This window comes from Cannabis sativa, chromosome 9 (genome assembly GCF_029168945.1).
Source record: "Cannabis sativa cultivar Pink pepper isolate KNU-18-1 chromosome 9, ASM2916894v1, whole genome shotgun sequence".
Taxonomy (NCBI): Eukaryota; Viridiplantae; Streptophyta; class Magnoliopsida; order Rosales; family Cannabaceae; genus Cannabis; species Cannabis sativa.
The window spans coordinates 19,389,763-19,414,068 of NC_083609.1; the positions used below are offsets into that span (position 1 = coordinate 19,389,763).

General features: G+C 32.6%; 1 protein-coding gene across 1 annotated transcript; it reads right to left on the reverse strand.

The window, feature by feature from the left end:
* Positions 1-311: 311 nt before the first annotated feature.
* LOC133031281 (uncharacterized) lies at positions 312-24,306 on the reverse strand. The gene is made up of 4 exons (XM_061104753.1): positions 24,084-24,306; positions 1,191-1,926; positions 657-917; positions 312-549 (listed from the first exon to the last, which is right to left on the reverse strand). The coding sequence occupies exons 1-4, from the start codon at positions 24,304-24,306 to the stop codon at positions 312-314; spliced, it is 1,458 nt and encodes a 485-aa protein (XP_060960736.1).

The following is a 24,306-nucleotide window of genomic DNA, read 5'->3' on the forward strand; positions in this document are numbered from 1 at the left end:
CCAAATGACATAACCAGGAACTCGTAATGACCATACCTGCTTCGAAAGTCTGTCTTCAGGATATCCTCTTCTCGGATTCTCAGTTGATGATATCCAGATCTCAAGTCAATCTTAGAGAATACTGTTTTGCCTTGAAGTTGATCAAACAGATCATCAATTCTAGGGAAAGGATATTTATTTTTAATAGTTAACTTGTTCAGCTCCCGGTAATCAATACACATCCGAAGAGTTCCATCTTTCTTCTTTACAAATAGAACCGGAGCTCTCCAAGATGACACACTTGGTCGGATGAACCCTAAATCCAACATTCCCTAAAGTTGTATATTCAGTTCCTTTAGTTCTGCAGGTGCCATTCGGTAAGGTGCTTCTGAAACAGGTTCTGCCCCAGGTATTAAGTCAATAATAAAATCTATCTCACGTTGAGGTGGCAACCCTGGTAATTCCTCAGGAAACACGTCCAGGAATTCCTTAACCACTTTAACCTCTTCAGGTCCAAGTAACACAAATTTACTAGAATCAACTACAATCGCTAGGAATCCTACACACCCACTGCGTAATAAATCCCTAGCTTTCAACGCTTAGATTCTAGGAACACGAGAACCTTGAACTGAACCGAAAAAAACAAATGGTTCCTCATTCTCCGGTTGGAAATTTACCATTTTTCGTTTACAATCAGTATTAGCAGAGTATTTGGACAAAAACCCATTTTGAGTATCATATCGAACTCGGCCAATGGTAACTCCACAAGATCATCGCTCAATTCTCTGTCCTCAATTCTAATTAACACTGATCTAACCCACTTTCTTGAAATAATCAATTCCCCATTAGGCAATAGGATTCCGAATCCCATCTCAAAAACATCACTAGGCCTACCAAGTTGATTAAGAACTCTCGATGATACATAAGATCGTGTAGCACTTGAATCAAATAAAAATGTAAAAACAAAACCATTAATAAGTAGCTGACCTGTAACCACTGAAGGGCTGGCGGCAGCATCTGCCTAAGTGATGGCAAATACACGCGCTGGTGCGCGCTTGGCTTCAGGCTTAGGTTCCTCTTTCTTCAACTGGGGACAATCTTTCTTGAGGTGCCCAACTAATCCACACTGAAAGCAAGCCCTCCGGTTACAAGTCCCGGGATGATGTTTCTTGCAGCGTGGCCACTCAGGATAGGAGTAAGTCTGACATCACCCTTTACCCTGATTTCCTCGAAACCTTTTACTTTGGCCTGAACTCCCCAATGATGGGAAAGTTCTTTTCTTTTGCTCCAAAGTGGAATTTCTAGGGCTAGAAATAGGGAGAGTAGTGGTCCCACCAGCACTAGTAGTCTCTCGAGTTTCTTGTAAGAACTTGACTACCCCTTCAGCTCGAAGAGCCTTGTCAACCATTTCAGCATAAGTTGTGGTATCATTTGTTGTAGTAACCAGATCGTGCTTAATCTTGGCATTCAACCCTGCCAAGTACTTCTCCTTTTTACTAAAGTTTGTTGGTACAATCCTGAAGGCTAACTTAGCCAAGCGATCAAACTTGGTCGTGTATTCAGTCACTAACATACCCTCGCCTTGTACCAACTCAACAAACTCTTTTCGCTTTGCACTGCGGACCGCCTCATTATAATACTTAGCATTAAATAAATCTCGGAATTCTTCCCAGGTCATTCTAGCAACATCCTTGGTGAGGGATACCATCTCCCACCACACCAAGGCATCTTCCTGAAATTGGAACGTGGCACATGCCACTCTGTCATTTACGACCACTCCCATGAAATTCACTATTCTTTCAATAACAGTCAACCAATGTTCTGCCTTAAGTACATCAGGACCTCCTAGAAATACTGGAGGTGCTTGCTTCCTAAACCTCTCATATAAAGGCTCCATACGGTTACCAACAACGTGCTGCTTTGCTGGCACCTCAGGAGATGCAGGAACTGTTGGAATTATTTTACCAAGATCTTAGATCTACTCACAAGTATGTTGATTTAACAACCTAAATATCAACTTCTAAAACGATAATAAATTAAACACATAAAAGTATGAGAAACCTTACATTGGGTGCAGCGGAATATATGCCTCCTCCCACTCAGATCTCTAACCCTTGACTCCTTTCTGTCGCAAAGTATCATCAAGATCTGAGCCCGAATGTCCTTCTTTGTTGACTCTGAATTCTACACAGCCTTCCTCACTATGATTGAGGTATTACTTGATGTGTGTGTGCACTACTCTATCACTTAGAGGGTTTTGAAAAATAGAGAAGGTAGAGAGAGAGAGAGAGAGAGAGAGAGAGAGAGAGAGAGAGAGAGAGAGTGGCGGCTTCAAGATGATTTTTTGAGTGAAAGAAAATAATGTTAAAGTATCTGTAAAACCTGAAGCCTTTACCTTCTATTTATAGAAGACCACATAGGGTTATGGTTGAATTACTTGGCATTAAAAGATGAAAAATAAATGGGAAAAGGGAAGCAAAGGTGGTCGGCCTAGCAATGTGCAAACAAGCCTTCCACTTTTCCAACTTTTCTTTTCCATCATTCCTAGTTTCCCATTTTGTCAAAACTGCCAATTCTCTTATTCAACCACATAAATGTCAAATCTAATTATTTAATAATTATAATTAATTATCAAATAATATATTGTCATTTATTTTATTAATAAAACTAATCAAAGTTTTCCAATTAATAAATATACCCTTTAAAACTCTCTATTTACTGTTTTGCCCTTAATAATTGATAAATTCTCAAATAGACATAGTCTAACTTTGAGAATTATAATTGATTAATTAAAATCAATTAAATGAGTCTTACAAGTAATATTGTCTCAACTAGTGCGGGGACCATGGGTCTATATATCCGAGCTTCCAATAAGCAGATCAAGAATTTACAACTTAAATTCACTGACTTATTAATTCTTCGTTGAATCCACGCATAGAACTTAGAATTGCACTCTCAGTTATATAGAACGCTCTATATGTTCCACCATATAGACACGTCATTAATTATCCATTGTTATAATCCTAATTTGATCAATGATCCTCTATATGGATGATTTATACTGTAAAGGGATTTAATTACCGTAACACCCTACAATGTATTTTATCCTTAAAACACTTAACCCCGTATAAATGATATTTCAGCTAAGTGAAATGAGTACTCCACCATTTATTTTCATTTGGTTAAGGTCGAAGGAAATCATCCTTTACTTTCTATTCTTGAGATAAAAGCTATAGATTCCATCTTTATGTTAGCGCTCCCACTCAATTGCACTACCGTGTTCCCAAAATGTACGTATCACCCTGACCCAAAAGTACGCTTAACTAACAAATCAAAGAACACAAATAGTACTCTTGAGATTGAACCTAACCATATCAGGATTTAGATTATTTGATCTAGGATCAACGAAGTGATATTGAATTGAATAGATATTACGGTAAGTTTAATAAATCTATATCAAAGTTCAATATCGGTCCATTCCAATGCATACTCCATGCATTCAACCCAAGCTTTACTTTAACCAATGTTCTGGAAAGAACATAGCATTTCTCCAAATGCAAGTAAACTCTGTTGTAGATTGTCATATCAGTAAAACCCAGTGTTCTGATAAATCTAGGAATCTTTATTCACATAGTCATGTTTACTTTCACTGTGTTGACAACACAATAAACATGATCAAGTATGTGAAAAGGGTTTGAATGAATTTATAAATCAAATAGATAAACAATTGATAAGGTGAACCAAAACATACACAAATGAATGAAAAATACTTCTGTTACTTTATTGATATTGAATAATCTGGATTACATTGAAATAGAGTTTTATTTAGGGCATAAAACCCAACAAACTCCCACTTGCACTAATATAAAACTAATCAGTACATTTCAATTAACCCTAAATTCTGACGGTGCTTTTCAAATGCAGTCACTGCCAAGACTTTGGTGAATGGATCAGCTAAGTTGTCCTGTGTGTCCACTTTCTCCACCAGTACATCCCCTCTTGCCACATATTCTCTGATAATATGATATTTTCTTTCTATATGTTTGCTTCTCTTGTGGCTCTGAGGTTCCTTACTGTTGGCTATTGCTCCATTGTTATCACAAAGCATGACTAGAGGCTTTTCCATTCCAAGTACTACACTAAGACTGGTGAAGAACTTTCTAATCCAGATAATTTCTTTAGCTGCTTCAGCCGCAGCTATGTATTCTGCCTCCATGGTAGAATCTGAAATTGCGGTTTGTTTCGCACTTCTCCAAACCACTGCTCCACCCCCAAGAGTAAACACCATCCCAGATGTAGATTTCCTGTCTTCAAGACATGCCTGGAAATCTGAGTCTGTATAGCCTATGGGATTTAGAGCACCACCCTTGTAGACTAATACATAATCTCTTGTACTCTTTAAGTATTTCAAAATATACTTAACAGCATTCCAATGTTCCTGTCCTGGATTTGACTGATACCTGCTCACGATTCCTACTGCATAGCAGGTGTCAGGTTTGGTGCATAACATTGCATACATTAGACTTCCAACTGCAGAAGCATAAAGAGCTTTTGCCATGTCTTCTATCTCTTGAGGATCAGTGGGACACTGTTCCTTAGATAGACAAATACCATATCTAGAAGGCATATTTGCCCCATTGGTATTAGTCATGGAGAATCTCTCTAGAACTTTGTCAATGTAAGTTGTTTGAGAGAGAGCAAGGGATCCGTTCTTCCGGTTTCTGATAATCTGAATACCGAGAACATAGGCAGCTTCACCCAAATCTTTCATATCGAATTGCGTGTCTAGCCATTCCTTGATGTGAGTCATTTTCTTGATATTGTTGCCAATGATCAAAATGTCGTCGACATAAAGGACCAGGAATGCTACTACTTGGTCTTCCTTGAGTTGGTAAACACAAGGTTCATCTTCATTCTGATGAAAGCCATAGGTTTTAATGATCTCATCAAACCTTTTATTCCATGAGCGTGAAGCTTGCTTAAGTCCATAAATACACCTATTTAATTTGCAAACTTTATTTTCTTGCCCAGGAACAACATAGCCTTCTGGTTGCTCCATATAGATGGTTTCTTCAAGAAGCCCATTAAGGAAGGCTGGGTTGACATCCATTTGCCAGATTTCATAATCGAAAGCGGCCGCGATGGAGAGAAGAATTCGGATGGATTTGAACATGGCGACAGGACTAAAAGTTTCCTCATAGTCCACACCTTCTCTTTGGGTATAACCTTTGGCGACCAGTCTAGCTTTAAAAGTTTCAACTTCGCCTCCAGCGCCTCTTTTCTTTTTGTAGACCCATTTGCATCCGATTGGACGATGGTCATCGGGTGGATCTACATATTCCCAGACTTTGTTCTTTTTCATGGAATCCATTTTTGAATCCATGCCGGCTGACCATCGCTTCTGTTGCGGACTTGCCATTGCCTGTTTATAGGTTAATGGGTCGTCATCAATACCGTCACCAACGACCATATTGATTTCACCATCCAAGCCATAACGAGACGGTTTTGTAGAAACCCTCCCACTACGACGAGGAGCGGTGACCTTCTGAACAGGAGCTTTGGTAGTAGTTTTCTCAGTTGCTACAACTAAGGGAGTGGGATTATCCGCTTCTTGAGTAGAAGAGGATGGAACATTTGAAGGAACTATATCTATAAGCATTTCCTCTAATACAACTTTACTTTTCGGTTTGTTGTCTTTAATATAGTTATCTTCAAGAAAAGTAGTATTTGTAGAAATAAACACTTTGTTATCCTTGTGACTATAAAATAGTCCACCCCTATTCTCTTTAGAATTTCCGACAAACATGCAAACTTCAGTTCGCGATTCCAGCTTGCCTTCATTCTTTCTCAAGACGTGAGCAGGGCACCCCCAAATCCTATAATGGTGTAAACTAGGTGTACGACCATTCCATAGTTCGACAGGTGTCTTAGGGACTGCTTTAGATGGTACAACATTTAAAATGTCGTTTGCCATTTGAATAGCATATCCCCAGAAGGACGTAGACAGAGTTGAATAACTCAGCATGGACCTAACCATTTCCAAGAGAGTGCGATTTCTTCTTTCTGCAACTCCATTTTGCTATGGAGTGCTTGGGGCAGTATATTGGGATTCAATTCCAAGTTCAATTAAATGATCTTTGAACTGCATATCCATATATTCTCCACCCCTATCAGTTTGCAAGATCTTTAATGTTTTACCTAATTGGTTTTGAGCCAAAGCATGAAATTACTGAAACTTTTCAAACGTTTCAGATTTCTTTTGCATTAGGTAAAGAAAACTGTATCTAGAGAAATTGTCAATGAAAGTGACGAAATACTCATAACCACCTCGGGCTTTTACATTCAGAGGTCCGCAATCATCTGAATGCACTAACGCTAGGGGTTGTTTGGCACGCTCTCCCTTTGCAGAGAAAGAACGTTTGGTCATTTTTCCTTCTAGGCAAGACTCGCATAGTGGCAGTTCACCTAAGACGACATTTTTTAATGGATCGTCCTTGGTTAGACTATTAAGTCTATCAAAACCTATATGACCTAAACGTAAATGCCATAGATAAGTTTGATCATCATTATCAATCTCTTTTCTCTTAAGGCTTCTAGGCTTAGCTACATTGAAAAGTTCAGTATTTAGTGAGATTTGCGTATCAGGTCTTAGAACATAAAGCCCTTGTTCCATGTTAGCAACACATATATGAAATCCATTACGAGAAATTGAACAATTTGAACTAGAAAAATTCAATATATAAAATTGTGCTTGTAAACATGAAACAGTAATCAAGTTTCTGTTGGAAATTATTTTACCAGGATCTTAGATCTACTCACAAGTATGTTGATTAACACCCTAAATATGAACTTCTAAAACGATTATGAAATAAACACATATAAAGTATTAGAAACCTTACATTGGGTGCAGCGGAATAATATGACTCCTTCCGTTCAGATCTCTAACCCTTGTATCCTTTCTGTCGCAGAGTATTATCAAGACCTGAACCTGGATCTCTTTCTCTCCTTCTTTAGTGTTGAAACTCCTTCTTGTTGAATGTCTTTCTTCACGATCTTCCTCACTATGATTGAAGTATCACTTACTGTGTGTGGGCACTACTCTAATCACTAAGTGGTTCGAAATTTCAAGGAAGAAGAAAGAGAAGAAGGTGGCGGCTAGGTATAGAGAGAGAAGGATCAGGTTTTTCTCTAAAGGAAATCAGAAGTAAAAGTATAATTTTCCTGAAGCCTTCACTATCTATTTATAGCATTCCACTAGGGTTAGGTTTGAATTATTTGGCATTAAAATAATGAAAATATCAGATGATAAACCCTATAAAAGTGGCCGGCCTAGGCAATATGGATTTGGGCCTCACTTTTTGCAATTTTGCAGTTTTATCATTTCTGCATCTCATTTTCTCAAAAACGCCAATTTTCAAATTCAACCATTTAAATGCCAATTCTAACTATTTCATAAGTATAAATAATTATCAAATAATATTGTCATTTATCATATTTATTAATTGAACCATACAAAGTATCATAATTAACAAACATGCCCTAAAAACTCTTTTTTTACAATTTTGCCCTTACTTAGTGAAAAATTCACAAATAGACATAGTCTAATTTGAGAATTATAATTGATTAATCAAAACCAATTATATGAGTCTTACAAGCAATATCATATCAACTAGTGGGGGGACCATGGGTCTATATAACCAAGCTTCCAATAAGCAGATCAAGAATTTATAACCTAAATTCACTGACTTATTAATTCTTCGTTGAATCCACGCATAGAACTTAGAATTGCACTCTCAGTATATAGAATGATCTATATGTTGCACCATATAGACACATCATTAGTTATCCATTGTTATAATCCTAATTTGATCAATGATCCTCTATATGAAAGATCTGCACTGTAAAGGGATTAGATTACCGTTACACCCTACAATGTATTTTATCCGACTTAACCCCGTATAAATGATATTTCAGCTTATGTGAAATGAGTACTCCACCATTTATTTTCATTTGGTCAAGCTCGAAGGAGATCATCGTTTACTTACTATTCGCCAGATAGAAGCTATAGATTCCATGTTTATGTTAGCGCTCCCACTCAATTGCACTACCGTGTTCCCAAAATGTACGTATCACCCTGACCTAAAAGTAGGCTTAACAAACAAATCAAAGAACACGAATAACCTCTTGAGATTGAGCCTAATCGTAACAGGATTAAGATCATTTGATCTAGGATCAACTAGGCGATATGGACTTGAATAGATATTACGGTAAGTTTAATAAATCTAAGTCAAAGTTCAATATCAGTCCCTTCCGATGCATACTCCATGCACCCAACCTGAGCTTTACTTTAACCAATGCTCTGGAAAGAACATAGCATTTCTCAAAATTCAAGTAAACTCTGTTGTAGATTATCATATCAGTAAAACCCTGTGTCTGATAAATCTAGGAAACTTTATTCACATAGTCATGTTTACTTTCCAAAGTGTTGACAACACAATAAACATGATCAAGTATGTGAAAAGGGTTTCAGATTAATTTATAAATCAAATAGACAAGCAATTGAGAAGATCAACCAAAACATACACAAATGAATGAAAAATACTTCTGTTTCTTTATTGATGTTGAATAAAATGGATTACATTGAAATGGAATTTTATTTAGGGCATAAAACCCAACAGTTTCTACTAAAGTTTGGAATGTATAAAACATTTTGTAAAAGTAAAAATCTTTTTGTATGAAACTTGATACAGGCCGTTCCTCTAGCTTTAACTGGTACTAACTCGCCATTTCCAACTTTTAGCTTTAACTCATCTTGGTGAAGATTCTCCCAAGTTTCAAGTAGCTGCAATGAAGAACATACATGGTTAGTAGATCCAGAATCAACAATCCAGGTGGATTTGTCATTCTCTAAAACACATGATTCAAAAACAAAAGCATCACCTTCGTTTGAATTGTCTAGAAGCCTGGGACATTGTTCTTCTTTATGTCCCTTTCCATTACAATTCGCACATAGAACATGATATCTGATAATTGTATTTGAAGAAGCAGCTTTGTTAGAGCCCTCATGCTTAATCTTCTTCCTCTTATTAAAGTTTGCAATACCAGGAGGTCCCATTGCAATCAAATTCCGCTCATGGGCTCTCAACTCAGTTTCGAGTTTGTCCATGTCGGAGGAGTGAGGATTGTTCATCAAGTAAGATAAAACAAACCCATCATACTTCGGAGGAAGACTATTAAGAATGAGTCATACCCATTGTTCCTTTGATAATTAAATTCCAAGTAGATTTGCCTTTTAGAATTTCAGATTCATAAACAATAGGTGTGAGTTAATGCAACTACCAGAATGCATTTTCACACTATTGAGTTCTTTTGCCAAGATACTAACTTGGAGTGGATCGGGGTGAGGGTGTTGGAAATTATTTTACCAGGATCTTAGATCTACTCACAAGTATGTTGATTAACACCCTAAATATGAACTTTCTAAAACGATGAAATAAACACATATAAAGTTTAGTAAACCTTACATTGGGTGTAGCGGAATATAATGACTCCTTCCATTCAGATATCTAGCCCTCGATTCCTTTCTGTAGCAGAGCATTATCAATATCTGAACCTGGATCTCTTTCTCTGATTCTTTAGTGCTGAAACTCCTTTTTGATGAAAGTCTTTCTTCAGGATCTTCCTCACTATGATTGAGGTATCACTTGCTGTGTGTGGGCACTACTCTCAAACTAAGAATTTTGAAATTCAAGAGGGAAGAAAGAGGAGAAGAGTGGTCGGCCAGATAGGGAGAGAGAAGGCTCAGATTTTTCTCTGAAGGAAAAATAGAAAATTTTAGTGTCATTTTCCTGAAGCCTTCACTATCTATTTATAGCATTCCACAAGGGTTAGGTTTGAATTATTTGGCATTAAAATAATGAAAATATCAGTTTAAATGCCCTACAAAAGTGGCCGGCCCTATACAAGTGGATTTGGGCCTCACTTTTTGCAATTTTGCAGTTTTATCTTTTCTGCATCTGATTTTCTCAAAAACACCAATTTTCAAATTCAACCATTTAAATGCCAAATCTAACTATTTAATAACTATAAATAATTATTAAATAATATTGTCATTTATCATATTTATTAATTGAACCATACAATGTATCATAATTAACAAATATGCCCCTATAAACTCTTTCTTTACAATTTCGCCCTTACTTAGTGAAAAATTCACAAATAGACATAGTCTAATTTGAGAATTATAATTGATTAATCAAAACCAATTATATGAGTCTTACAAGCAATATTATCTCAACTAGTGCGGGGACCATGGGTCTATATAACCGAGCTTCCAATAAGTAGATCAAGAATTTATTACTAAAATTCACTAACTTATTAATTCTTCGTTGAATCCACGCATAGAACTTAGAATTGCACTCTCAGTATATAGAATGCTCTATATGTTCCACCATATAGACACATAATTAGTTATCCATTGTTATAATCCTAATTTGATCAATGATCCTCTATATGAATGATCTACACTGTAAAGGGATTAGATTACTGTTACACCCTACAATGTATTTTATCCTTAAAACACTTGACCCCGTATAAATGATATTTCAGCTTATGTGAACTGAGTACTCCACCATTTATGTTCGTTTGGTCAAGCTCGAAGGAGATCATCCTTTACTTACTATTCGCTAGATAGAAGCTATAGATTCCATGTTTATGTTAGCGCTCCCACTCAATTGCACTACCGTGTTCACAAAATCTACGTATCACCCTGACCCAAAAGTAGGCTTAACTAACAAATCAAAGAACACGAATAGCCTCTCGAGATCGAGCCTAATCATAACAGGATTGAGATCATTTGATCTAGGATCAACTAGGCGATATTGACTTGAATAGATATTACGGCAAGTTTAATAAATCTAAGTCAAAGTTCAATATCGGTCCCTTCCGATGCATAGTCCATGCATCCAACCTGAGCTTTACTTTAACCAATGCTTTGGAAAGAACATAGCACTTCTCCAAATGCAAGTAAACTCTGTTGTAGATTATCATATCAGTAAAACCTCGTGTCTGATAAATCTAGGAAACTTTATTCACATAGTCATGTTTACTTTCCAATGTGTTGACAACACAATAAACATGATCAAGTATGTGAAATGGGTTTCAGACGAATTCATACATTATGTACATATAATTATGAAATAAATCATGTGAACCATGCAACATTAAATGTTATTTCTGATCTATATTAATAAGTAAATCTGATTATATTGAAATGAGTTTTATTTAGGGCATAAAACCCAACAAACTCCCACTTGCACTAATATAAAACAAAAAGTGCGTTTCAAATAATCTCAACACCTTGATATACAAATCAAGTGTAGTAGTAGTAAACTCCTCGTAATAGGATCTGAAAGGTTGAATTAAACACAACCTCTTCTCCACTATTACTCTTCCTTAATCACAAAATCATTGATAATGTGAAATTCCTCTCTATATGTCTACTCTCTTGGGATATTGGATTCTATACCTTTGGCAACTACTTTTTGGTTAATCAGGAAATTAACACTAGTAGTTAAGGCAATTTGGAATGGTGCCAAAAATGTATAGAACTTTCCTTAGACTGAATAAGTACCTTTCCCGTAATTTTAACATTCAGTCCCTCTCTGGTGGACTAAGAGACTTCAGATAGGTTTTCACACTTCTCCTAAATCACTACTCCACCCCCAGAGTAATCACCATCTTATCAGAAAGATTTTCTATCACAAAGGAAAATTTCGAAATCGGATATGGTGTAGTCTAAGAGTTTTAAACACACCCTTATAGACTAACATATAGTTCCTCTTCTTAATCTTAGGATTTACTTGATTGTCTTCCAATGTTCTTTTCCTGGATTAATCTGATACCTACTCATTACTCCCACTCAATAGCAGGTGTCTGGTCTAAGGCATACAAAAGCATATCTAAGACCTCTCACTGTTGATATAAGAAATTATTTCATGGCTTTATCTTTTCTGGAATAGTTGAGACTTTTCCTTAGATAAATAAAATCTATGCCTAAGAAGTTGTGAAGCTTCTATAGATTGCCATTAGAAAGAAAATGCTTCAGCATCTTACTAAAGTAAGTTGCTTGCATTAGAGTAAGTAATTACCAGGTATACCATAAGCCATAGGTTTAGTTAAACTCAAACCTATAATACTAGGAACAGGAAGTTTGTTAAGTCCATAGAATAGACTTATTAACTAAAATTTCTTTTTATGTCCTTGTAATAGAAAACTTTAGGTTATTCCATGTGAATGGAATAAACCATAGTTCTATTGGCTTTTCTTCTTAGTTTCTTATCTTGACAATCCATTACTTGTTTAAACTCACAATGGATTTTAATCACTAGTGTCTCCCAAGTCATAAGAAGGTGAGTTCCTAGAAACTCTCCCACTACGACAAGGTACCGTGAATTATGTCGAAGAAAACTAAATGGTATTAACCTCTTTAGTTGTGACAAGACAACAGAGGTAGTGGGATCATCATATGTCATATAAGATGATAGAACACTTTTGGAATCAAGAAAAAATATGTCCTTTATTTGCTACTTTATTTTCAGACTTAGTCATTTTCTTAGAAATGTAGTATTTGTTTGAACAAACACTTTCTCATCTATTGACAATGGGATGCTCCACCCCTAATCACTTAGAATAGCTAACAAACCATGGTTAACAGTTCTAGCTTTTCTTAAGAATTTGATTAGGTCATCCATGAGTCTAGTAATGATTTACATTAAGTACCTAATCATTACATCATTCTGAAATTGTATTACCATCGGAGGATTTAGGCAACGACTAGTAACTAATCATAAATATGCAACTCGAAATTTCTGGGGAGGTAAGTTTGGATATAATTCAAAATCAATTTAATGATCTTTGAACTGCATATCTACTAACTATTTCTCCACCCCTATCAGTTCTCAAGATCTTTAACCACTTACCTTAATGGTTTTAACCATTGCTAGAAATTAATGAAATTTTTCAAACATTTCAAATTTCTTGCTAAAAGGTATAATCTAGAGTTATCGTTTTAAGAATACAACGAAAAACTCATATCCACTCCTGAATGTACATCCATCTGCGAATGAGATGAATTACTTTCAGTGGATATAGGCATATTAACTCTTTGCAGAGATTGATCTTGTCAAATCAACTATGAACAAGATACAAATGCCGTAGATTAAAAAAATGTGGTAGTGTCTTTTGATGACTTAGGTTTAGTTACATCAAAGAGTTTTTAGAATAGTGCAAGTGGATCCTGGTCACAGAATACCAAACTCATATTCCATACAGTTTGAATCCATTGATAGAAAATGGTTATTAAACACTTGGAAAGTGTAACTGTATTGCTTCTGGAAATAGAAATAAAAGAAAATTTCTATTTGGATTCTAAAATTAAAGTCAAAGACTTAAATTCAACCAAATATAATGAGTAATTCTTTCTTGGACCACCACTACTAATTTAACTCTAAGTCAAATTTGCCCATAAAGTATGAGATTTCTAAGATTGAGGTTTTATATCAATTGGGAATACAATTTCGAGATTATAATCATATGCGTCATTTAATTTCTTAAGAGAAAATATAGAATGACATGATATGATATATAGACCATTCATCCAATGATATGTTATTGAGCTAATTCGAAATGAATAAGCTAAGAGAAATTAGGATAATTTCGTTTATAAATAAGAATCCAACGAAGCTTCGATTAGCGAAAGACAAAGTAATCTTATTTATGTAATCTTCTTGTTTCATATTGTAAAAATACTAGTCTAAGGTATCATCAATTGATGAACAGCTAGATGTTGCATATACAATATTTATCTTTCGAGATCTTACACTATTATGTATGTCTAATGGTGAAAATCCATTAGGGATTTATCTCATTAGAAAAACAAACATGTTAGACCAACAATGAAGATTCGAAATTAAACTACAATTTAATAACAGAAAATAACATGGTTCAATATAAATTCATACACAATTCAGAAATTATTAAACATATAGCAAGTAGGAATGACAAGTGAAAATACTAAAACATACAATCCTAAATAATTTCCAAGGTTTCCAACAAACTGATACAGTGTCCCGGTAGGCGAGAGTCAAAGTATCATTCATTGAATAGAGTTGTCAGCTCATCTAAAATAGAAACCATTCTAGCAACCTTTTATTCGATCAAAATAAGAATCCAACGTTGTCCCGGTAGGCGAGAGTCAAGGTTATTCTCATTTTATGAGCTTCCACCATTGTTTCATGTTTTATAAGTTTATCTCTAAGTAGTCACCGTAGGGGAGAGTCTAATAGAGACGAAAACTTACAAAACACTTATCAAATGAGATCTTACGGTGTTAAATGCGTTCAACGAATAACCATCCATAGGGGGACGAAGTCTAGCGTCTCGAGGTTATATTGAAAACATTTAACTATTGTAAGACCAACAATGGAGATCGAATGTCTTAATAATAATAAAGGTCATTATTTAAAAAGAGTTGTATTTTCATTGATACTTATTTTAATCTATTTATTTTAAATATATATTTATTTAATTAAAATTTCCAATTTAGAATGAAAAATTCTAAATATAAATTTTAATTTAATATTTATAAATTTTACTTAGATGGATATAAAAATAACATGAATTATTTCCATCTTAGTAATAATTTCCAATAAATATTTAGAAAAATATTCAATTTAAGTTGTTACAAAATTAATTTAAATTAATTTACAACTCAAATTTAATTTTCTATAAATATATATTGCATTTCGAAAAATTAAAGTATTCAAGGATACAATTTTCAAAAATGCATGTTAAAATAAAAAATAAATCTTGGAAAAATTATTCTAATTTAATGTTGGCCCAAAATTAATTAATAAAATTAATTTACAACAAAAAATATAATTTTTCTATTTAATTAAATACACTAGAAAAATACTTCAAGCAAAAATATCACCTATCTAGATTTTCCTTTGACTAATTAATTAAATTTCTAATAAAATATATTTTACTTCATTTATTTTAATTAATCATTAGATGAAAAAATTATTGATTTAAGTTGGTCCCAAATTGAAATAAATAATTTACAACTTTAATCTATTTTTCAAATAAAATTCGAAATTCCAGCATTTAAGAAATGCAATTTCGAAATTTGATTAATAAAGAAAAATATATTTTGAAAATTATTTAAATTTAGTTGAAAAAATAAATTTCAACTAAAAATAATTTTCTATTTAATTAAGTGTCATGAAAAAGAAATATTTAAGTATCATGATGAAAATCAACTTAGATATTTAATTTTCAAATTTATTAAATGTATTAAATTCAAGAAATAAATAATTAAGTGTAGAGAAGGCTTAATTATTAATCTCTAGTTTAATACTAGGAAAAAATATACTTAAAATAAATTGTACCAAAATTAATTATTTAAATAATTAATTTCACAATGTATAATATTTTCCTATTTAATATTAGAAATAATAAGTAGTCTAGAAATAACTATCTAGAAAATATCTTATTTGACTAAGTATCTTTTCCACAAAATTTGAAAAAAAAATATCTAATTTAAGTTGTATTAGAAAAAATCTAGAACTTAAATATTTTCAAATTTAAATTTAATTAAATATCAAAAAAAATTAAGTTGTAACTACTTAATTTGAAAATATTCCATTTTAAGTTAATATTCGAAAAGATATTAACTTAAAAAATATCTAAAAAATCTTAATAACCAATGCCTAAAATTCCTCAACTTAATTTTGAAATTTTAAATCCAAAAGATATTCAGATTTAAGTTGGTTAGTTAGAGATAACTAAATATCAACTTAAATAGGAATATTTAATGAAAACTTTAAATTAAGCTTCAGAAAGAATCTAGATGGTTATAATTCTATATTTAATTAAATACAAGAAAATACATATAGTTTAGCTTAGAATAAAAATTCTTTAAACTATATTTTTCTTAAATTAATTTCAAAATAAATGAAATTAATTATGTTGCTAATTAATTTTATTAGGTTAAACTAGTTTAATTAACCTAGTACAGTTATTCAAATCAGGCAAATGGGCCTTCACAATTAGGGTAGTTCATGTGAGGGGGTGCTGGGTTCAGTATGTCGTACCCACTACTATGGCTCCCAACTCTCACACAAGGCCCAAAAGAGAGGAATTTAACCTTAAAATGAACAACTGTTATTAATTGAATAAGCCCAAAAAACTAAATGGGCCTAAATAAAATCTATCAAGAACTATGATATTTTATTTAGCAACATTAACCTATATGCATCTATAAAGAAATTAAACATATAGGTTCACACAGGCACACTTTGGATGGGTCCTATCATGTTGCTAGGTCATACACAGATGAAAGAAGATTGTAAATATACCTGTTACAAAGTATTAACTTGACCAAGGGAGCCATGAGTTAAAATCAGATCATTGGATCTGTCAACAAGTTAACCATGGCTATTTGCAATCAAGCAATAATAGGTTTTGAAAACTTACACACAAGCTAAAACACGTACTCCTGTAACAAGGTTAGCTGGATAGTTGGATGTAGGATTTATTTAATTTTAAATAAATAATTTCGAAAAATAATTAATAAATAAAAAAAAAATCGAAAATTTTAAAAAAATTTGAAAAATTTCGAAATTTTAAAAATTAAATTTAAAATTAAACCTACAATTTTGAAAAATTAGGTTTCAACCAACTTAAATATCATTTCAAAATTTGCTAACTACTTTTAAAATTTAAATGTTATTTTATAAATAAAAATTAAATGTAAATTTAAAAAAGATAAATGAATATATTTTTCAGATTTTAAATGTAATTTAAATAAATAAAATAACAAAATTTAAAAGTTAGCAAAATATCTTACATCTATTTAAAATTACATGATTATAGTTATCTTATTTTAAATTTAAATAAGGTCAAATTATTTAAAAAAAATTAATTTAAAAATTTAAAATCTGACCTTAAATTTAAAAATAAGATAAGATATAATCAAATTTAAAAATAAGATAGATAATTAAGCAAAAAAGATAGATACTAACTATTTTTAAATTCAAATTACACTAATATCATGAATTAAATTTAAAAAATATTAAATTAATTCATTATGATAATTAGAGTTGAATTAGGAATAGTAATAGTATAAATACAGAACTACACAAAAAATCGAAAGTTAATTCCATGAAAAAGAATGAAAAAACGAAGAAAAACGAAAAAAATGCAAGCTGTACGGACAGTATGCCAAGCATACTGTCCATGGGCGCGTGTTGGGGCTGTTTGGGCGTGCAAACTCGGCGCAGGGGAACTCAGCATGATTTCCGCGCGCGCAGGTGGTGCAACGACGCAACCCGATATTTTCGAAACTTCAAAAAATCATAACTAATTCAAATTAAATCGAAATTGAGTTCTGTAAAAAAGTAACTTGCTTAATTTTTTCCATACTATCCAATAAAAATAATTTCAGAAACAGATATTCAATTATTTTTTACGAAAATTCACAAACATCAATCAATCATCAAATAACACTCAATACAACATGATACCATCCAAAACATCAAACAATCGTTTTAAAGTCCAAATTTCTTGCAAGCAAATCAATTGCCATGGCTCTGAGGCCAGTTGTTGGAAATTATTTTACCAAGATCTTAGATCTACTCACAAGTATGTTGATTAACACCTTAAATATGAACTTTCTAAAAAAATGAAATAAACACATATAAAGTTTAGTAAACCTTACATTGGGTGCAGCGGAATATAATGACTCCTTCCATTCAGATATCTAGCCCTCGATTCCTTTCTGTAGCAGAGCATTATCAATATCTGAACCTGGATCTCTTTCTCTGATTCTTTAGTGCTGAAACTCCTTTTTGCTGAAAGTCTTTCTTCACGATCTTCCTCACTGTGATTGAGGTATCACTTGTTGTGTGTGGGCACTACTCTCACACTAAGAATTTTGAAAATTCAAGAGGGAAGAAAGAGGAGAAGAGTGGTCGGCCAGATAGGGAGAGAGAAGGCTCAGGTTTTTCTCTGAAGGAAAAATAGAAAATTTTAGTGTCATTTTCCTGAAGCCTTCACTATCTATTTATAACATTCCACTAGGGTTAGGTTTGAATTATTTGGCATTAAAATAATGAAAATATCAGTTTAAATTCCCTACAAAAGTGGCCGGCCCTATACAAGGGGATTTGGGCCTCACTTTTTGCAATTTTGCAGTTTTATCTTTTCTGCATCTGATTTTCTCAAAAACGCCAATTTTCAAATTCAACCATTTAAATGCCAATTATAACTATTTAATAACTATAAATAATTATAATAATATTGTCATTTATCATATTTATTAATTGAACCATACAATGTATCATAATTAACAAATATGCCCCTATAAACTCTTTCTTTATTTCGCCCTTACTTAGTGAAAAATTCACAAATAGACATAGTCTAATTTGAGAATTATAATTGATTAATCAAAACCAATTATATGAGTCTTACAAGCAATATTATCTCAACTAGTGCGTGGACCATGGGTCTATATAACCGAGCTTCCAATAAGTAGATCAAGAATTTATTACTAAAATTCACTAACTTATTAATTCTTCGTTGAATCCACGCATAGAACTTAGAATTGCACTCTCAGTATATAGAATGCTCTATATGTTCCACCATATAGACACATCATTAGTTATCCATTGTTATAATCCTAATTTGATCAATGATCCTCTATATGAATGATCTACACTGTAAAGGGATTAGATTACCGTTACACCCTACAATGTATTTTATCCTTAAAACACTTGACCCCGTATAAATGATATTTCAGCTTATGTGAAATGAGTACTCCACCATTTATGTTTGTTTGGTCAAGCTCGAAGGAGATCATCCTTTACTTACTATTCGCCAGATAGAAGCTATAGATTCCATATTTATGTTAGCGCTCCCACTCAATTGCACTACCGTGTTCCCAAAATGTACGTATCACCCTGACCCAAAAGTAGGCTTAACTAACAAATCAAAGAACACGAATAGCCTCTCGAGATCGAGCCTAATCATAACAGGATTGAGATCATTTAACCTAGGATCAACTAGGCGATATTGACTTGAATAGATAGTACGGTAAGTTTAATAAATTTAAGTCAAAGTTCAATATCGGTCCCTTCCGATTCATACTCCATGCATCCAACCTGAGCTTTACTTTAACCAATGCTCTGGAAAGAACATAGCACTTCTCCAAATGTAAGTAAACTCTGTTGTAGATGATCATATCAGTAAAACCCCGTGTCTGATAAATCTAGGAAACTTTATTCACATAGTCATGTTTACTTTCCAATGTGTTGACAGCACAATAAAAAGGATCAAGTATGTGAAAAGGGTTTCAGACGAATTCATACATTATGTACATATAATCATGAAATAATTCATGTGAACCATGCAACATGAAATGTTATTTCTGATCTATATTAATAAGTAAATCTGATTATATTGAAATGAGTTTATTTAGGATATAAAACCCAACAGAGGGTTATTCATATTGCCACTACAACATATCAATAAACAGAAGTAAGGTTTTGGTTCTATAAATTCATACACAAGTTTAGAAAATAACAAACAATCACATATGTTATAAAAAATACTAAATCTAACATAGTTTATTTTCCAAGGTTTCTAACAAACTGATACAGTGTCCCGTTTAGGCGAGAGTCAAAGCATCATCCATTGAATAGAGTTGTCAATTCATCTAAAATGATAAACACTCTAGCAACCTTTTATTCGATCAAGATTGGAATTCAGCGTTGTCCCGTTTAGGCGAGAGTCAAGGCAATTCTATCTTATGAGCTTCCACCATTGTTTCATACTCTTGTAAGTCTTATACAGTCGCCACCATTAGGGTGGTCAAAACTAATATAAAAAACTTACAAGAATACTTATCTTTCGAGATTAAACGGTGCTAACTTGCTAATGAACGTTCCTCCATTAGGGAGGATTACTCACTAAAACAATAGCTATGTAAAACAAACAATGGAGATCGAATTTCTCTTGATTAAAGCTCATTATTTAAAATATGTATTTTATTTAATCATTTATATTCCATATCTCAATAATGAAACATTACAAATTAAAGTTAAAAAAAAAACTTTAATTAAATTTAAAAATGGAATAAATTTGAAAAATATCTTATTTAAGTTGTTTAGAGAAATCTAAAATATCCAACTTAAATATTCTTCACTCAATGACTTAATTAAATATTAACAATTAAGTGGTAACCACTTAATTTAGAAGATATTCCATTTTTAAGTTTTCCATATTTATAAAGTATCAACTTAAAAAAAATATCAAAAGAATCTTAATAACCAATTCCTAAAAATTTTCAACTTAATTTTATAATAGGAAATTGAAAAGATATTCAAATCTAAGTTGATTTGTTAGATATAACAGAATCGCAACTTAAATAGGAATATTTAATGAAATTATGAAATTAAGCTTCAGAAAGAATTTAGATAGTTATAATTCTATATTTAATTAAACACAAGAATAATACATATAGTTTTCTAGAATATTATTCATCAAACTATGTTTTTCTTAAATTAATTTCAAGGAAGAATGAAATTAATTATGTTGCTAATCAATTTTATTAGGCCAAACTAATTTAATTAACCTAGCACAGTTATCCAAATCAGGCAAATGGGCCTTCACAATTGGGGTTGTTCATGTGAGGGGGGCTGGGTTCAGTATGTCGTACCCACTTCTATGGCTCCCAACTCTCACACAAGGCCCAAAAGAGTGGAATTTAACCTTAAAATGAACAATTGTTATTAATTGAATAGGCCCATTAACTAAATGAGCCAAAATAAAATCTATCAAGTTATGAGATTTTATTTAGCAACAACAACCTATATGTATCTATAACAGAAATTAAACATATAGGCTCACACAGGCACACAGATTTGGATGGATCCTATCATGTTACTAGGTCATACACAGATGAAAGAAGTATGTAAAAATTACCTGTTACAAATTATTTACTTGACCTATTGACAATTGAACCATGGGTTAAAATCAGATCATTGGATCTGTCAACAAGTTAACCATGGCAATTTAGATCAAGCAATAATAGGTTTTAGAAAACTTACAAACAATCTAAAACACATACTCCTGCAACAAGTTAGATTTGGATAATTGGATGTAGGATTTATTTAATTTTTAAATATATTTCGAAAATAATAAAAAAAAAATCGGTTTTAAAAAAAAATATATTTAAAAATTAAACCTACAATTTTGAAAAATTAGGTTTTAAGTAACCTAAATATCATTTCAAAAAAAATTGCTAACTTACCTTTTAAATTTCATGTTATTTAATAAATTAAATATTCAATAGAAAATGGTAAATACATACCCTTTTCTGATTTTACAATTTAATTTAAGTAAAAATAACAAAATTTAAAAATTAACAAAATTATCTTATTTCCCTTTTTAAAATACTATGATTATAGTAATCTTATTCTAAATAAGGTCAAGTTACCAAAAAAAAATTAATATCTGACCTTAAAAAAAAAAAGATAAAATAATCAAATTTTAAAGAAAATAAGAAAAAAGGTAAGCAAAAACTTGATTTTTACCAATTTTCAAAATCAAATTTCACTAATATCTAAAATTAATTTTTTTTTAAAAAAATTAATTTATTTCTAATAATTAGATTTGAAATATGAAAAACAAAAATCAATATACAAAACTACACAAAAAATCGGAAGTTAATTCCATGAAATAGCATTAAAAATCGAAAAAAAAACGAAAAAAATTGCACGATGTACGGATGGTGTGCTGCCTTGATTTCACAGCGCAGGGAGGCTGCTAGCAGCCCATCCGCGCGCGTGGGTTAAGTGCTCACCACCCCGATTTTCTAATTTTCAAAAATTCATAACTAATTCAAATTAAATCGAAATTGAGTTCTGTAAAAAAGTAAATTGCTTAGAATTTTCCAAATTATCCAACAAAAATAATTCCAGAGAAAGAAAAATAAATATTTTTCCCAGAATTCACAAACATCAATATGACATACAAAGCAACATGATACCATCCAAATCACATACAAATCGTTTTAAGTCCAAATTTCTTGCAAGCAAATCAATTTACCATGGCTCTGATACCAGTTGTTGGAATTATTTTACCAGGATCTTAGATCTACTCACAAGTATGTTGATTTAACAACCTAAATATGAACTTCTAAAACGATAATAAATTAAACACATAAAAGTATGAGAAACCTTACATTGGGTGCAGCGGAATATATGTCTCCTCCCACTCAGATCTCTAACCCTTGATTCCTTTCTGTCGCAGAGTATAATCAAGATCTGAGCCCGAATGTCCTTCTTTGTTGACTCTGAATTCTACACAGCCTTCCTCACTATGATTGAGGTATTACTTGATGTGTGTGGGCACTACTCTATCACTTAGAGGCTTTCGAAAAACAGAGAAGGTAGAGAGAGAGAGAGAGTGGCGGCTTCAAGATGATTTTTTGAGTGAAAGAAAATAATGTTAAAGTATCCGTAAAACCTTAAGCCTTTACCTTCTATTTATAGAAGACCACATAGGGTTATGGTTGAATTACTTGGCATTAAAAAATGAAAAATAAATCGGAAAAGGGAAGCAAAGGTGGCCGGCCTAGCAATGTGGAAACAAGCCTTCTACTTTTCCAACTTTCCTTTTCCATCATTCCTAGTTTCTCATTTTGTCAAAACTGCCAATTCTCTTATTCAACCACATAAATGTCAAATCTAATTATTTAATAATTATAATTAATTATCAAATAATATATTGTCATTTATTTTATTAAAAAACTAATCAAAGTTTCCCAATTAATAAATATACCCTTTAAACTCTCTATTTACTATTTTGCCCTTAATAAGTGATAAATTCTCAAATAGACATAGTCTAACTTTGAGAATCATAATTGATTAATTAAAATCAATTAAATGAGTCTTACAAGTAATATTGTCTCAAATAGTGTGGGGACCATGGGTCTATATATCCGAGCTTCCAATAAGCAGATCAAGAATTTACAACTTAAATTCACTGACTTATTAATTCTTCATTGAATACACGCATAGAACTTAGAATTGCACTCTCAGTTATATAGAACGCTCTATATGTTCCACCATATAGACACGTCATTAATTATCCATTGTTATAATCCTAATTTGATCAATGATCCTCTATATGGATGATTTACACTGTAAAGGGATTTAATTACCGTAACACCCTACAATATATTTTATCCTTAAAACACTTAACCCCGTATAAATGATATTTCAGCTAAGTGAAATGAGTACTCCACCATTTATTTTTGTTTGGTTAAGCTCGAAAGAAATCATCCTTTACTTTCTATTCGCGAGATAGAAGATATGGATTCCATATTTATGTTAGCGCTCCCACTCAATTGCACTACTGTGTTCCCAAAATGTACGTATCACCCTGACCCAAAAGTAGGCTTAACTAACAAATCAAAGAACACGAATAGTACTCTTGAGATTGAACCTAATCATATCAGGATTTAGATCCTTTGATCTAGGATCAACTAAGTGATATTGAATTGAATAGATATTACGGTAAGTTTAATAAATCTATATCAAAGTTCAATATCGGTCCATTCCAATGCATACGCCATGCATCCAACCCAAGCTTTACTTTAACCAATGTTCTGGAAATAACATAGCATTTCTCCAAATGCAAGTAAACTCTGTTGTAGATTGTCATATAAGTAAAACCCAATGTTCTGATAAATCTAGGAATCTTTATTCACATAGTCATGTTTACTTTCCATTGTGTTGACAACACAATAAACATGATCAAGTATGTGAAAAGGGTTTGAATGAATTTATAAATCAAATAGACAAACAATTGATAAGGTGAACCAAAACATACACAAAGGAATGAAAAATACTTCTGTTACTTTATTGATATTGAATAATCTGGATTACATTGAAATTAATAGAGTTTTATTTAGGGCATAAAACCCAACAGGAACCGCAGCAGGCAATTGCGAGGGAAGCTCAACAGGAGCATCCCGTTGCCTGAGTCTCCGAATCTCATCTTCTTATTGCGCAATTCTGGCTTGCATCTCAACAAACCTTTGGTCCCAATCAACCGGAGCTTAGGTGGATCCTCTTGGCCACCTCTCGGGGCACGACCACGGCCTCTACTGCGTCCACGGGGGTTTTGGGGATTTCTACCACCCCGACCACCTCCAGTCTCAACCATTACACCCTGCCTTCTGACGTTTCGCTGGGCGTCCAT

Excerpts from the sequence above, each read along its gene's own strand:
- LOC133031281 (XM_061104753.1), bottom strand. The coding sequence starts at position 24,306 with ATGGACGCCCAGCGAAACGTCAGAAGGCAGGGTGTAATGGTTGAGACT. Across the intron at positions 1,927-24,083 it reads GATGAGATTCGGAGACTCAG|TTCCTGCATCTCCTGAGGTG; the intron begins GCAACGGGATGC and ends TAATTCCAACAG. Across the intron at positions 918-1,190 it reads CGAGGAAATCAGGGTAAAGG|TGCTACACGATCTTATGTAT; the intron begins GTGATGTCAGAC and ends ATTTGATTCAAG.